General features: G+C 45.5%; 1 protein-coding gene across 2 annotated transcripts in view; it reads left to right on the top strand.

The window, feature by feature from the left end:
* Positions 1-16,541, top strand: part of FSTL1 (follistatin like 1) — a 212,003-nt gene extending 195,462 nt beyond the window's left edge. For both annotated transcript variants that reach the window (XM_079305734.1, XM_079305733.1), the window contains exons 3-11: positions 1,466-1,570; positions 2,800-2,929; positions 4,759-4,791; positions 6,369-6,499; positions 9,466-9,584; positions 10,329-10,441; positions 11,243-11,353; positions 13,020-13,117; positions 13,339-16,541. In XM_079305734.1, coding sequence (XP_079161860.1) covers positions 1,466-1,570; positions 2,800-2,929; positions 4,759-4,791; positions 6,369-6,499; positions 9,466-9,584; positions 10,329-10,441; positions 11,243-11,353; positions 13,020-13,117; positions 13,339-13,383 — 885 coding nt within the window. In that variant the 3' untranslated portion in view covers positions 13,384-16,541. The remainder of the gene's footprint in view (positions 1-1,465; positions 1,571-2,799; positions 2,930-4,758; positions 4,792-6,368; positions 6,500-9,465; positions 9,585-10,328; positions 10,442-11,242; positions 11,354-13,019; positions 13,118-13,338) is intronic.

Below are 16,541 nucleotides of genomic sequence, written 5' to 3'. Positions count from 1 at the left end.
CAGTGCTTTGAGAAGACCTTCTCAGGTTTGATGATGTGCAGTAGGCCAGCAAGCAAACTATTCTGAAGACCAGGGCAAGGTTATTCAGAAAATGAACTGGCTGTCTCTGTGGGCTGTTCAGTAAAGACAGCAACTCTCTGTGAAGCTGTGGTTTAAAAGCGAAACAAACAAAAAATCAGGATAAAGAAGAAACAGGAGAGAAAAATATGTTCAGCATTTGTCAATAATGCTTGCTCTTTGACAAATTCTGTTCCTTTTTCATCACCTGTCTTCAAAAGCATTTGATGGAGGTACAAAGAATGCCACATATGAGCAGAGGATAAGAATGATACTCAGATGAGAAGGTGAAAAAACATTTTTGTATTAAAGGGAAGAAACACAACAGATGTGACTGACTGATTTAAATAATTATTTTTCCTTCCTCAGTTTTCTTTCTGATGCATAACTGTTGCAGAAGCCAGTTGGCTGGCATAAACCAGATACGCAACATATAGGTGGAAAATGTTAGATGAAACGAGAGTCACAAAGGAAATTAATGACAAAACAGGGAATTAAGCCAGGCTCTTCAAAGTCTGAACCCCTGGAACTACTTTCTCTTTTAAAAGTCTATTTAAAAAGGCATTAAATGGAGAAAAATAAGTTGCAGTTGTATCAAAAACATGATTAAGCTATGGAAATATTCCATGCTAGGTGTCACCAGTTTAGGAATGCTGTGGGGCTCCAAGAAAAGAAATAAAAGAAAATATTTGACAGTTATATGAATAACAGTACTTGTGATGACTTTGGCTAGGAGAGAACTGTCAAGAGTATAAAATGTGCTGCAGGGCATAAGTCAACTGCAGGCTGTCAGGAACCAGGAAGGAATCTTCATTATGGCAGGATTACTAGATAATTATCTCATCCATGATAGTGTCCTTCCTTTAAAGCGTTTTATCTTGACTAGTGAAAGCAAGATAATGGATCATGTAGCTTTGTGACTTTTATGTGACAAGGACATTATGTGGTGCCTGATGGCAATTTCTTTTGCCAGTTTGCCTTTCTCTAGGGATATGTTCACCTTCTTCCTAAGTGTCTCAATCAAAGACATTTCTGCTCCCTACCCTCCATGAAAAGAAATTTTAAAGACAGCAGTCCTTGGCATGAGCAAATTATTCTAATTATTCTTGCCATTCTTGCTGGACCACCTCTTGCTCATGTTTGCTCCAATTCTCCCAGGTGATTTTCCAGGAATGACCTTAAGGAAACCCTGTATTCTTGAGACTGTAGCCCTTGTTCTTGTGTCAGCTCCTTCTTATTGTCTGAGCTGTCCATCAATTGAAGTCATGTCTCTCTTGTTCTGTCATCCCCTCCTTAATACCATGGTACCTTTTTGTCCTGATAACAGTTAAATGTGTTATTTTTTAAACTGTGCTCTTACTCTTCTGGACAATGATGTATTTTGTGCCTCTGACTTTGTATCTTGCAGGAAGAGCCAAGGAGCAAATCTAAGATCTGTGCCAATGTTTTCTGTGGAGCTGGGCGTGAATGTGCAGTGACGGAGAAGGGAGAGCCAACCTGCCTTTGCATTGAGGTACAGGAGCAGCACAGGTTCTGTGTATGGGACAGGTGCCACCACCATCACCCCTCAGATGGGTTTCTGTCACTGGAAGGATGGAATAAGGCTATAGATGTTTTGAAGGAGTTGCACATTTACAGTGGCTCTTCAAACAACAGGATTGTTTCCAGTGTTGTGTGGAGGAAGAGCCCTGTAGGGTAGGTATAGCCTGGGACTCATAGATGTGCTGCTTGCAGGACTGCGTAGGATCTTTACAGGCACAGGAGACTTGACTGGACATCTTTTGTTGGGAGCACCCAATGGGGTATGGATATGCAGCTGGCTTGGAAGGGCACTCTAGGGAGTGGTCTGTGAGCGCCAAGTCAGCCTGGCCTCACTGGAGTCCTGTTTGAGAAGGTTACAAGCACCCTACTCTAGCTTTTGTAAAATGGAAATAATTGTGGTAGGGTGCTATAAGGATGAATAGCTTTATCCAGCAGGGAGTCAGAGATGATTAGAAGAGCCTTTCCCAGTTGTAGAGACACAGTGTCTCCCTACTCTGCTCTGCCTCATGCCTTCAAAACATTTCTGCCTGCCTCATGTGAATGGTTATGTGGCTCTTTGTACCCGCTTCCCTCAGATCTTGCAGCTATGGCATGACCAGCTGGTCACTGAAGATTGAAATGCTCTGTTGAGTAGGAAGAGAGTCTGTCATTCTGGGTAGGCTTGGCCAGACTGAAGGGGACAGAAGAAAGAAGCTGAACAGTGGCACTGGTGAACTTTCTTTGCTGTAACCTGTGCTGTTTGTTCATGGCTGATGGCTTATTCTATCATTTGGTTGCAGAAGGGTGGAACAGTCTAGAGGGAGATGCAGTGGGGCCAAGCAAGCGCAGGTGCATAGACCAGAGGCACAGAAACACTTCTGGGCAGGCATGGCCAGGGCACATGGAGCAGCAGTTGCAGGATTATGCTCCATATTTATGCTGAGCACTGATTACCCTGCAGGGGTCTGCTTTCAGAAAGACTTCTGTCATGCTGGAGGTGATGGAAACTGGCATGAAGTGAGGCCTTTGAACTCACACCCACAGACTTCTCTGTGTGGGTTTTTCTGGGGTAATGATGGGTAAGTTAGCCTGTTCCAAACACAAGGGCAAGGGGACTATGCCAAGGACTTCTCTTGAGCTGGGCTGATGCTTGGACTCACCTGCCTCCCTGTAGCTGCCCCAAGGAGGCTGGTAAAACACTGTTCTCTGGCTTTCCCACAGAAATGCCATCCTCACAAGAGGCCTGTGTGCGGGAGCAATGGCAAGACGTACCTGAACCACTGTGAGCTGCACCGTGATGCCTGCCTCACTGGCTCTAAGATCCAGGTGGATTATGATGGCCACTGTAAAGGTAACCCTGGCAAGGAGGACTGGTTACACTCTCAGGGACAGAGAGTTGAAAGGGAAGCATGATAATGAGGCAAGGCAGAGGCCTCACCAGCCAAGACCTTGTCCCACAGGTGCTGAGTGGAATAAACAAGGCAAGCCTCTGAAGAGTAGCCAGACTCAAGCAAGAGTCCAGATGACCAGGCAACCTGGCAATGATGAAGTAGGCCAGAAATCACATCATGAAGTCAGGGCTGGTGATTCTGGTAACCAGAATCAGCCTACAGCCAGACAAGCTCATAGTGATGCAGTCTGTGGCAGGGCTGAGATCAAGACGGGAACACAGTCACCAGGTCAGGGCCTGGATCAACAGTCTATGGAAGAGAGTGTTTGCAACAGAGCTGGAGGCAGGCATGGCTACAAGATAATAATCACAGGCAAGGATTAGGAGTTGTGGCATCAGATATGAAATGGAGCCGCTTGGTTCAAGGTTAGAGAGTATGGACAGAGGCTCTAGTTTAGGCCAGCAGGGCCATTAAGGCCCTCATTAGTTCATTCAAAACCCTGACACCTTGACTGTTGGGGGACCTTGGAGCTATTGTCTCCCTAAGCTTCTGGGAGTGGGGCACTCCAGAGAGCAGGACAACCTTTTAGTCCTGCTGCCTCACTCTAAGCTTTTGGATTCAGCCAGATAAATGTCTCAGTTTAACTGATGAGTAAAAATCATGCTCTGAGGATAAACTCCTGAAACCAATACTATCATTCGTGTTCATAAGGAACCTCAATAACTTTAGGAGCAAGGATTTTGCCTCATTGGTTTAACTGTTTAACTCACACATACACATAACAGCTGCATGGTTTTCTTGTGTTTAGACAAGGTTTAATGTGTTTCAGTGTGTGTCCACTGTCTCTTGCCCTGTCACTGGATACCATGGATAAAAGTGTGGTGCAGTCTTCCTCATTTCCTTCCATCACATTTATAGACATTGATGAGATTGTCCCTTGTTGGGATGGATAAAGATTTGACAGGAAGGTCTCACAAATATGCATGTATAACAGAAAGATCTTTAAATGTAGAATCTGAGGAAGGAATAGAAATGATAGCAAGTTTTGATATAAAAGAAAAGGATTGATGAGGCAGTCTTACTGGGTAACTAGAAGGCAAAGAGCTAGTGAGTTGGAAGGGGCTTTTATGACTCTGAGCAAAGGATAAATCCACCTCAAACAAAAGATGTTTTTACCAAGAAAAAAGATTTTCACAGGCAAACAAAAATGCCATGTTGCAAGTAGAGAAGAGATCTCAGAATTTTCCACTGCAAGAAAACTGAAAAACAACTTCTAGCTTAAACTGTAATATACCAACTTTTTGTAATTGAAAATAGTAACATGAATATGGTAGTGTTAGTAGTTATGATAGGCTATAGGTAATAGTAAAAGTATTGGTTGATTGTAATGTTTTAAGATGCTCTGCAATGAAAAGTGTATAATGCATTGTAACCACAACTAGAGTTGGCTTGAGCCAAACCCACAGCTGTGGCTGAAAAGGCTGTGGGCTGGGCTCTTGTCACCCACACCCCGCGAATTGCTGCATCATTTGGATACAATAAACAGCACTTTAAAGAGCCACCTGGAGCCCCGCATCCCTCATTTCAGCTCTTGGAGTCCCTGAGCCTTCCATTCTTTAGTCTAAATTATCCTCAGTATCTCCTCAGGGTCCAGGGGATTCCAGCCCCTCAGTCATGCATGTCACCCTCATATACCCAAAGACTCCCAGGTTCCTCTACTTTTTTGGTGGGAAGAGTTTTGTATTGCTTCACACTGCATCAGAAATGTCTTCTCTCTTTCCATTAACAGAAAAGAAGTCTGAGAATCCAGCTGCAAGTCCAGGTAAGAAACTGTCTCCTGTTTGGCTGAGGCCTCTGTATGAATTTGTATACTCTGGGAAATGGGCAGGAGGGTGTGCTGGGGAGTGCAGACCTCTGTGTAAAAGTCATATCCTGCATAGGCTGTAGAAGTGTCTGAGTTGATAAATCAGCTGAAATGTGATTGCCTAGCTCTTTACCCTTGGGTAACCTTTCAGAGCTCATACATCTCCTGGACATTTCACTGTGCTGGGATGTCTCAGGAACTCAGCATAGACATAGTTTGCCCACAGGGACTCAAACTGTGCTGATCACCAAGACAGGGGTAGAGCACTCCTTCATTGAGGATCTAAGACCGTAACTGTGGAGTTGTTGTTCCCAACTCCAAGAGCACCCTTTGAAAAGGAGACTTTGCTTTAGGAGTGATGAACCAATGAGTGCAGAGGCAGAGAGTCAGGAGATACAGGTGAACTGCTTCTATCTTCAGCCAACAAGATGATCTTAAGAGTCTCTTCTAACCTAAATGATTCTATGATCACCTAAATTATAAGTCTCTTCAATTCCCTCTGCTTGGTTTCTCCTCTTATGTATTGCCATATGTTCTTAACAGTGGATTTTAGGGCCATGGTTTGTCATCAGGACAGCCTTTTCCCATTCATGACCTCGAAGTACTGGAGCTGTATAATCATCAACTTTAACTTCCTAGGACAGTTGAGAGCAAAGTCTTATACAAAATAAAGAGGAGGGACCATGTCAGAGCATGGCCACCACTCTAAGGCAGTTTTAAAGAAGTACAAAATTAAACATGCAGAATCCCTACAGAGCTCGGTTTTTTTCATCTCTCCATCTGGTTGTGATAAAGTGATTGGATTCAGAAGATCCTTATTATGCCAAAGTGATGTGAATGCACACTGCTTCCTTTTCTGGCTTTGCTGACCACTGAGCAGGTGTAACAATTCACAGCTAGGCTTTTGTTTTTGTATTTGTAGCACACAAAGTGATAACCACTCTGGAGAAACCAGGCAAGCACTGTGAGTGAACAAGCCCAACTTGACCTCCTCTTGTTTGCAGTCAGAGTGGAAAAATCAGGGCTTTGAAAAAACAATCTTTCCTGAGACAGTAGGCCATAAAATTCAAGTCTCGGAGACAGAGTGGTAGAAAGGCTTGGTCATCTAGACTTCACCCTCGCAGAGGATAGAAATTTTGGTGTTTTAGGGTTGACAGCTGAATGGCAATTCTACACAGGATTGGGAAGCCTGATGACATTGCCAGTTACCTTTCTCGCTCAGTCTGGGACTTTTCACACCAAGATGAGTCAGCTCTGGGTTCTTCCACAAGCTTCAGGAAAGGGAAGGAAGCGCAGGAGGAGGAGTGTTGTTTCCCAGCCGTGCCACATGGTGTCACCAACAGCCCATCCACTTTTCAGCACCTGACACATCTTCTTGGATCTGGCAGTTACGTAACTCCATGGACTGGACTGAGAGACTGCAAGCCGCCATCAGGCCAGGCTAGCTGGCTTTTATTTACAGTCCTCTCTCTGTGATCTCCCTGCCAGCTTGATATCTCTTACTTTTCCTTTTTCTGCACTGTCTCCCATTACAGTTGTCTGCTACCAGTCGAACAGGGATGAGCTTCGTCGCCGGGTCATCCAGTGGCTGGAAGCTGAGATTATTCCAGATGGGTGGTTCTCCAAGGGCAGTAACTACAGTGAAGTCCTGGACAAATATTTCAAGGTAAGTAGAGCAGCACCTGCCTCAGAGCCTAGACAACATTTCTCACCTTGTCACTGCATAATAGCTTCTGTGCCCCCAGCTGAGAGGCTCCAGTGTGTGATGTGCTTGTTGAACTGGGTACCAGAGGGATCTGATAAGTTCTACAGCCTGATGTGTTATGGGCTGTCTGCAGCAACCACAGACTGAGCCATTCTCACAGCTTGTGACAACCAGATATGGAGCATCTCTGGCTCCTGGTGTCTGACCTGGTGAAAAGGAGGAGGGTAAGTCACATGTGCCTGTAGCAGAGTTGAGAACTAATTTCAGGGATAAAAAGCCAAAGAAAAGGAGGTGAAAGTGCTGGAAATGCAGGAAGCTGTGGCAAGGGCTGCTGATCTTTTTTCCAGATAGTCCCAAGGCCATGCTGAGATGGGTATCGGAGACACTTGAGGGCCTCAAGGAATATGTCCTAGTTGTGGCTGAGAACTTGCAGTTCCCTAGACTCTGCAGAGTGAAAGTAGCCACTTGAGTCTTCGGCCTTGCAATAATTCTGTTCTTCCCTCCTCCCTGTCAGTCTGTCCCTCAGCCTATCTGCACCCCCTTCTGTAACCAGCAGATCCCAGTGCTCCTGCCACTTGCACTGCTGTCTCCCTCCCTCTCATGCCTGGCTCCTGACAGAGACTTCAAAGCATTCAGGATGGATCTGGAGGAACTGGTGGGGAAGAGGGGAGAACATTTAAATCATAGGCTGTTGACAGAGAGTTTAATGGTGCCTAACAGGAGTTAACACTGCAAGCAAATTTGCCATGGCAATGCCACTCCCTGGTGAGATAGAGGAGCTGGTCCCCTCACTCCACAGAGCATCCTCACATTTGCAGCCTTTAATGCTGCACTGTCTTTGGAAATCCACTGACCTGGGCACTCCTATCAGTGCCTGCCAGCAGCCAAAAGTGGCAGTGTCCTGTATCAGTCCCTCTCCCTGCAAATGTGCTGTCCCCAGCCACTTTTGCAAGGTCTCCCCCAGTCATGGGCTTTGCTGAATTGCATGAGCCAGCCACAGACTTGTTCCACTGTCATCGCACAAGCCATTCACACCTGCTGTCCCCATGCCTGTCAGCATACTGGTGATATCCTGAGGCTGCAGCTCAGAGGCAGGCAGCCTCATGTTCTCTTTACTGTCCCACTTTTTCTGGAGCACTGGTCCCAGCCACTGGGTGAGAGTTCTTATGGGAAAGAAATACCTCTGCTTGTACCAAAGGGAGAATTTCCATGGCAAAGGTCAACAGTATGAGGTTCAGTAAGGCCAAATGCCAGCTCCTGCATTTGGGTAACAACAATCCCAGGCAGCGCAACAGGCTGGGGAAAGAGTGACTGCCAGGGGATATGGTGGAGTCACCATCCCTGGAAGGGTTTGAGAAACAACTGGATGTGGCATGTGGTTTAGTTGGTAAGGTGGTATTCAATCAGAGGTTGGACTCAATGATCTTGGAGGTCTTTTCCAATCTTAACGTTTCTGTGATTCTCTGTCAGGTGGTAATCCACCTTTACAACTACCTTATTATTAATGCTTTGAAACATTTTTAAAGCAGAATTCAGAGTTTGAAACAACTGGAAAAATCAAGGCAAAGCAAACTAAACTGCTTCAAACACACAGAAATTTGTGTCAGCAGCATCTGCTGTCACTGGAGGAATTTTGTAATGCCAAGCTGTGGGGCTCTTCACGCCCTGCATTCCTACAAGTGGCCTATTTCCTGTCCTGCATATATTGCTTGTATGTATTGGAGGCATAGTTGAAATGAAGCTTTTCCCTTTTCTTCTTGATGGGCAGGTTTGTAGATATGGCATTGAGCTATTTCCCTCCTGAAAGCCTGATTTGTGTGGCTGACTAGGATGTGCTTTGTTCCATCAGGTAGGCCATGACCTTGAAGGACATTATTTAAAGAGGAGCGAGGCCAGTAGTGGGAAACTGCTCCATTTTGGAGGATCTCTGTGGGAATGCCTTAATGTATACCACAGCTTTGAAAGGCAAGAAAACTCACTTAACAGTCTGGGTCATTAAGAGAACTGCAATCATTTTCAGATAAAAAAAGCAGTACAAGAGGCTTCAAAGTCTAGTAGAAGTTGACATGTGGAACAATTATGCAGGATAATTTCCCTAGCCCTAGATGTTTCTTGTGAAACGCATAAAGGTAACAACAGGCAGTGTCTATTCCAGCATTCCTGAGAGCACTACACAAGGAGCCACAGCAACCTGCCCCCATCACACAGCAAAAATTAGGTAGCAGCAGTCTGCATGCAAGACTAATTTTCCACTCACAGCAATGCAGCTGTCTCTGAGGGGGCACAGCAGTTCCTGCTGAGTGCCCAGCACTGTGGTATCACATCTCCAAATAGGAAAGCAAAATGCAATTACTTCTTTGGGAGTACAGCCAGGATTTTGGGGATGAAAACACTGTTCTTCAGTGCCAGGAATCTTGTCAGGACCTTAAGAAGTTGATGGTGAGGTGTTGTGCTATTGGATTAAATTTTTTCCCTGTTATCACCCGAAAATTGCTTCCTGTGCTTTTTCCCTTTTGTCACTGTCGGAGTCCTGGCACAGCTTTGGGATTTACACATACTGGAAAGCTGACACGTCCTTAAATGCAGGTGGTCTGCTCTAAGGCGGGAGGTATATAAGAAAGCTAAGAGCTGGCTGGAACAAAGAGAAGAAATAGGGTTAGAGCCATAAATCAAGCAGCAGGAGGTGATTGAGAGGCAGTGTAGCTCATCTGTGAGAACAAGGCTAGGATCATATCTCTCTCATTCTGAGGCTAATGTGGATATGTTGCTACTTTTCTCTGAGCCTCTTTCTTTCTGAAAAACAGGGATAATGGAACTTATCTTACTAAAGCTTCAAAATGCTATGTACATATGGAAGAGGAAGAAGGAAGGGATACTTTTGAACTGATAAATGAGAGCCTCTCACATCTTCCCATCTACCCCTACAGACCTTTGATGATGGTGATTCTCGCTTGGACTCCACTGAATTCCTGAAGTTCGTGGAGCAGAATGAGACTGCCATCAACATCACCACCTACATGGACCAGGAGACCAACAAGTTGCTCAGGTGGGCAGTGGACAGAATGCCAGAGGGAGGGCCAGGGAGCATATGTGGTAGAATGAACATGGAAATTCACTCAGTGTAAATATCAGTTAGGACTTGCATTGACAGAGTTACCTGTGTATGAGTGGCTTCTTACCTAAATAGGCATGAACACCACAAGAGGAGCAGTCCTATCTCAAACCTTCATGTTAGGCATGTATTCCAACCCTCTTTTGCCCTAAATCAAGCATTTGTGCAGCCAGAAGAGAGTAGGGTAACAGAAGATTAGTCATCTTCTTTCTGTTTCCTAATACATTCGGTTTCCTAGGGACTCCCCTCACCTTTTGCCTAACAGCTAGATCCAGTACAAAGAAGATGGTGGAAAACAGTGTTCATACACAGCCTATAGTTTGAGAGATTTCCCTCTTTCTTTGTCTGCTACTGTGTGAAAAAAGGCTGCTTGTGGTTATGCTGTGCTTGCATCTTTACCTGTGTGACAGCATGTAGATGTCAACAAATGTGGATGTCCTATTCCTGCTGTTCTGAATATCCCCCCCCTGCCCAGCCCTTTGCCAGACAGAGAGTATTTTGTGACTGTTTTTCTTGTGTCTGTATCCCATGAGGTTTCATTAGAGAAGTCGCTTCTGCCAGACATCTTGGAGTCTCCCTAGTTCTTAATGTTTTTACTCACCTGCACTCTGAAGACAGTAGAGCAAGGACTGGCCTAGCACAGCCCTGTGTGGAACAAGCCTCTCTGTTTCCTTTCAGGGGACTCTGCGTAGATGCCCTCATTGAACTGTCAGATGAAAATGCTGACTGGAAGCTCAGCTTCAATGAATTTCTCAAGTGCCTCAGCCCATCTTTCAACCCACCAGAGAGAAGTAGGAACTCCTCTCTTATCCTGGGGAATAAGAAGGGGTCCTGGGAAGGGAGGAAAGAAAAAGAGATCAGCTTCAGGCCAGACATCGAGTGCTGTAACTCCACTGCCATAGATAAATTTAATATATGCCTGCCTCTCATCCAACAGCATTCTTTGTCCCTGCATTGTTGAAAGTACTGCTTTTACTGTCCCAAAGTTCCTGCAGCTCTTTTGATGAGAAAGGTTTGGATTTTAGAAGCAAGGACATAGGTTGAATGGGTACGGTATGCTTGTAAGGTCAAGGTATGCATTTAACAGTGCAGAGGTCAATCATGTGAAGAGTTCACAGCCGGATATCTTAGGAAAGTCAGACCAGACCAAAGTCCTGCTATGCTCTGCCTTTCACACAGAGAGCCTCCCTGATGACCATCTCAAAGTTCACTATCCTTCCAAATAATTTCCCCAACTTATCCCCACCTGTATCAGAATAACCCAAGCTTTCATTTCAAGGGTTCTTTTATTTGTATATCAGATAAGGAATTTCAAACAAATCCAACACTCGGATTTCATTCGGAAATGAGAAATTGAAATGTGTTCTTCTGAGGAAGAAAAACAAAGGGTTTGACTTTCCCAAATTATATTTTGGCTGATTTCATTCACCAAATTCAGCATGAATATTTTAGTCATGAGGAAACTTCTGGTGGTTGGCAGAAGGCAGGCTTCCCCTTAAACCTCATATTCTCTCTCAAGGCATTTCCAAAGTATGTTATCTTTAGCCTGCTCGCTCTCTCACAAGTACTGCCCTTGTTTTGTGCCTCTTCAGAGTGTGCCCTGGAAGATGAGACCTATGCGGACGGAGCAGAGACCCAGGTGGAGTGCAACCGCTGTGTCTGTGCCTGTGGGAACTGGGTGTGCACCGCAATGACATGCGAGGGTCTGTATGCTCTCCAGAAAATTACTAGGTTTGGGTTTGGACGAAAGGAATTCTCACTCTCTGTCCTTCTGAAGGAACTAGCTATCCAGGGTTCTTCTCTCTCCAGCTTTTCCTCAGCTCTTCCATGGTGGCTTCTGCATAACCCTCATATGTTCCATGTTAGTCAAATCCAAGCAGGTACTGTTCCAGAGGTCAGAAAGTGTGTAACTGGGCTCAGGACAGTGCTGCTGGGATTTGTAGTTTCGATTTGGTGTTGTGAAAAGTCAGCCCTAAATCTTCCTCACCAGAGCTAATCTGCACCCAGCTGGTGCAGACCAAATAGGTCACTGGCTGCTACTGTCTGTGTAGGTGGGAGCAAGTCAGCTTTCCTGTATATGTGTTCATATCCTCACTGTATCTGTGTTTATGGAATTTGTAAAACAGGATCTAGGACCCTATATAGATCAAGAGGGGATATAGGAACCTTCATCCAATACCAAGAAAACACTTTAGCTTCTTGCCACAAAAGCTGTAGAATAATGGTGATGAAGGGAGGTGGTGGTCATAGTAAGGCAGGGTTCCTCCTTTGGAAGGCACTTAAACTTGCACAGCCACGGTACAATGGTGAGAGGTCATGCTGCAGTTTTTTCACCTTATCACGGGTAGTCCAGGGCCAGTGGAATGCCACCTTTTTCCCTGTGTTGGCAAATGTGTGAGTCCTTCCCAAGGAGCCCATCCATCCTCCCAGCATGGTGCTGCATTTTTCTGGCCTTCTTCCCTAGAAACCCAGCCGTTGCTGCGTTTGCATGTCCTTCTTCCCTAGAAACCAGGGCCTTGCAGGAGCTTTGTTTCAGTGCTGTGTGGGACCTGCTAGAAGTGTACACTGGTTCAGATCTATAGTCAGTAGCTTGGGCAGAGTAGGAGAGAGGGAAACAGCAGAAGTGTGTACAGAGCTTTTCAAGTCTATCTGATCTGCAGCAGAGGCTGCAGAATCACCTCAGCTCAGACTTAGCTGTAGCAGCTCGCCTGGGAAAAGACAACCATAGTATTAAGAGAGCTGCCAGAGGAGCTGTGTGTAGGTGTCATAGATTAAGCAGAATGAGACACTGTTTCTTGTCTCCCTGAAACAACCTTCAAAGTTGCTGTTCTTGCTGCCTACTTTGTTCTCTGCATCCATGACAGAAGCATGCAATGGGATAACAATTCCTTGACTTTCTGCCCATGTCAGAGCAGCAGAGGGGATAGAGGCTATTGTTAGAGGAATAATAAAACTGAAGATCAAACACATTAGCAAGTTACATCTTCACTGAGTGAAGCTCCCTCTTTATTAGATATCAGTTATTGTACTTGGGTAGCACTGAGCTTCCATTTATCCCCAACAAGAGGCCAAGATGCTTGAACTAATTATAGCTTTCTCTTGAATATTATGTAGCCTCTTCCATGTGGCTTTATTATCAGTTACATGGGAGGGAGAGACATAGGCAGACTCCACACTCAAGTTGTGAAGTCCCAGGCAGCCACAAGGCCTGTTCTCTTTTTAAGAAGACAACCCATACCATCTTCCAGCAAAGGCTTCCTAAGCTTGACAGATGCTGTGGCTGACCTGCCTCTCTTTGTTCTTCATGGTTCAACATCTGAAATTTACATCCACTATTTGTGAAACACTAAACTCCATTTCTGCTTCCAGGGAGGAATGAGAAGGTACCTGCTCAGACACACCAACCTGATCAAGATTTGACTGAGGCGGAGATAGCCAGATATGTTCAGGAACTGCAGAAGCATCAGGTTAGCATGAGGCTGGGAAGGTCTGCTTGCACTAAGCCTCCCCTTGCCAGATAGGTTCCTTCTGTTTCTGTCACTTGGAGACTTTTGGTAGAAGGGGGAGCAGAGTAAATCTCTTGCTGTGGGGACAAATACAGGTGTGGGGCTTTCAGTTATAAAGACTTCAGAGCACTACCAATTCTTGTGTCAGCACAGAGCTTCACTTCTATGCCTTCTTTCTCTAGGAGACGGCTGAGAAGACCAAGAGAATGAGCACCAAGGAGATGTAAGGGTCCTCCATAGTGGAGGAGCCCAGGAGGATGGGCCCAATCTCCCACCCTGTCCTCCAGTGCTGATCTCAGTATGCACAAGTGTCTGCTACAGTTGCCCAGTCACAGATATTTACATGTATAGCGATGGGTTATTTGTTTTGTAATACACAAAGAACGGGGCCAGGAAAGGGGAACAGAGCCCACCTGTTCAGGGAGCTTTATTGCTGGGACCTTGGAAGGCTGGGAGGGACTTACAGCAGCCTCTGGGACCCTTCCCCAGAGCAGACAGCTGCTCCCTCTAAGAACTAACAGGGATTTTTTGTTCCCCTGGATCTGGGGAAAGGATGGAGGTCGCTGCTGGATAGAAAAGGGGGTCTTCAGTCAATACAATTGTCAACACCAGCTTTGGCTGCAGAAATGCAGGCCTGGCAGTTTTGTGGCTGAGCCTTTATTCAAGGACCTTACCCTTTGCTTTGAGCTCCTCAAAGCTGGTCAGCCTGATGTGACACCTGGGAGTCATAGTGCCATGCTGCTGGCATGAGTCCAGCACATTCCTCCTTGCTTTCCACCAAACTGTCCCTAGCAGCTCCTCCAGTACAACGTAGGCTCCAACACAACATGGTTCCTTTTGACCTCATCTCACTCTTACTGTCCCTGCCCCCTCCTTAGAGGTGCTATTGTATTTGTTTCTTATCACATTCACATGTTGATTCCCCTTTCTTTTTTTCCTTTTGTTTTGGGTTTTTAATTTTTTTTATTTCATATGGTAGTGATTCAGCCTTTGTATGTTTTGTAGCTCTAGATCTTTCAAGAAAACCCAGCATGTGGGTTTTTTGTTGTTGACAGTACCATAATACCCATGCACAGTTTGTATCGCACTGTGCTCAGCCACCACAAACACCATGGGAGAATGGTAAGCCTTGCACTACAGGGTATTTCCCAGCTGAGGATAGCATTATCCCTCATGGGAAGAAGAGGTATGGCTGGATGTAATTAGTTTCACCAGATACAGATTGCAACTGCAGCTTTCTAGCTCTCACTCCCTTAGATGGCATTGACCATGTGCTCAAAGTCTGTGCCTCTCTAAATTGCTAAAAGCAGTCTAGGGACAGAGGGACCAGGCAATCCCATTAGTACAGTATCTTAAAAAAACTTAACTATGTAGAAAACTGTTTAGTTGTGCTGTTGGCATCATCTTGAGCTTTCCATCTTTCTCTGGGGTGAGGCAGCAGCATTATTGTTATTTGATTCCAGGTATGAGTTTGGAGTCAGGGCTGGAAGCCTCATTACTAATGCATTTCTCAATGTCTTGATCAGACCACCTTTGACTACTCTCACATTCCTTCATGGATCAATTTCATCCCACACATTTCTCAGAGCATTGGTCCTAGATATAAATGAAACGCTGTTTTGTTGATAGTCACCTCTGTAGCCTGAAGCCCAGCTGATTTTCTTATGCAGTTGTCAAATGTACTTTGTGCACACCTGAACATCCACGTTCCCTTTCATGCCTATGCTGTGCTTCCCAAGCAGTTGCATGTGCCCTGATCGACTCCTTGTGACTTCCATCTTTGTTTGTGAGCAACTTCAGCAGTTGTTGCTGTGTATCTTGCAGTCCCTATTGCTTACTCAAGCAAAATTCCACTTGCATCTGCAAAAGCTTGTCCAGTTTGAGTGAAGATCAGCAGGACTTTTGTCCCAACCTTCCCTTTTTTGCACAGTGCTTTCCTTGGAGAGGAGGAATGAGCTGGTACCTAGAAGTATAGGAAAAGAAGAAAGCTTGGCTCTTCCTTTGCTCTTTCCCATGAGCTAGATGTGTTAAAGGCTGTCTGGTCTTTGAGCTGTTTTCCTGGTATAAAGCCAGAGGACTTCCATTGACTCTGGTATAGTCCCACTTTTCCAGTGAGAATTATAATGTACCCTCCCATGGGGGTTTTGGCATCCTAAATAGAGAAGGAGACTTGGGTGTTTTTTTCTTATGAGGGCCTGGATTTGAGCAGCTGTCACCTGTGAAGGTGAGAGAAATGAGTCCATATGAGCTGAGAGTAATGTGAACAGTACACTGGGACAGAGTTATTGTGTTCTGGTGGCTCTGGAAGAAATGGTTGGTGGAACAGGAGTACCCATTAGACATAGGCTTGCTCCTTCCCTAGAGTATGAATGAAAGAGCTTTGTGTTCTGGATCTGGAGTCACAGGAACATTGTTAATAAATGTTTTGCTGTATTCCAGCCCTGCTCTAAAAGGTAGTTAGTGCCTCCCAGATCACTTCCTTCCAGCTTGGGTTGTTAAAGTGCCTTAGAGAAAACACAACAGCTTGCCTTAAAGGCTTTCCCTGGATGGGGATAACATCTTGTTCAGTCAGGAATATCTTCAACTGTGAAAGACAGAGCGACTGCAGGAAGGGGAGGCAAATGCATGGCTTCAGGGTTTCTGTAGGCTGCACTGTTACGTGTTCTCTGTCCCTTCCTGCCTGCTGTGGCTGTGCAGCCATGTGGATAGGGGTGGCTGTTAGGCAAGATGGAGACATGCTGGCAGCTGAGGTTTAGAGAGCTTGCTCTTACACTGAAGGTGGAGGGACAGGCTGCGGTGTCTGGCAAGCTGAGCTCTCTGAGAAACCATACAACAGATCCCAGGGTAGCCTCAGGCAGCAGGCTGGGAGTTCAACAACAATGCCTCTGGGAAGGGCTGCTGCCTGTGGAGCCTCTTCCTCCTTGTGCCCCCACAAAGGGACACAGTAGAAAATAGGGCCTGTTCTAAGCGCAGCAGTATTTAAAGGGGACCAAAACATCTTGGCTCCCTGCAAAGAGGAGAAGGGCAGCCCAGACTGAGCAATGGTCAGGCTTCTGCAGGCTGGTCAGTCACTAACTCCTGCAGGGTGAGCTGGCTGCTGGGGAAGGAAGTGCTGAATTTCAGCCATTGCCCTCTGGGATGGTTGCTGTAGAGACTATGAGGGGCAGGGAAGGTGTTTTGTTTTGTTTTTCCCGAAAACCCACATTTAAGCAACAAACAAAAAAGTCCCACTCTTCCCTCTATATTTCCTCCTTGTATGTGTGTGAAATTTATCAGTATTCTGTAGGTTTCCTTAGTGCACTTATTTTACTTGATTTTGTAATTTTTTGAAGCAGGGGCGTTTGGATATTACTGCCAAATAAATGAAACAAATTTTTAAAAATAA

Source organism: Erithacus rubecula, assembly GCF_903797595.1.
Source record: "Erithacus rubecula genome assembly, chromosome: 1".
Taxonomy (NCBI): domain Eukaryota; kingdom Metazoa; phylum Chordata; class Aves; order Passeriformes; family Muscicapidae; genus Erithacus; species Erithacus rubecula.
Note: the sequence above shows the minus strand (reverse complement) of the source record. Positions and strands in the feature narration are given on the sequence as shown.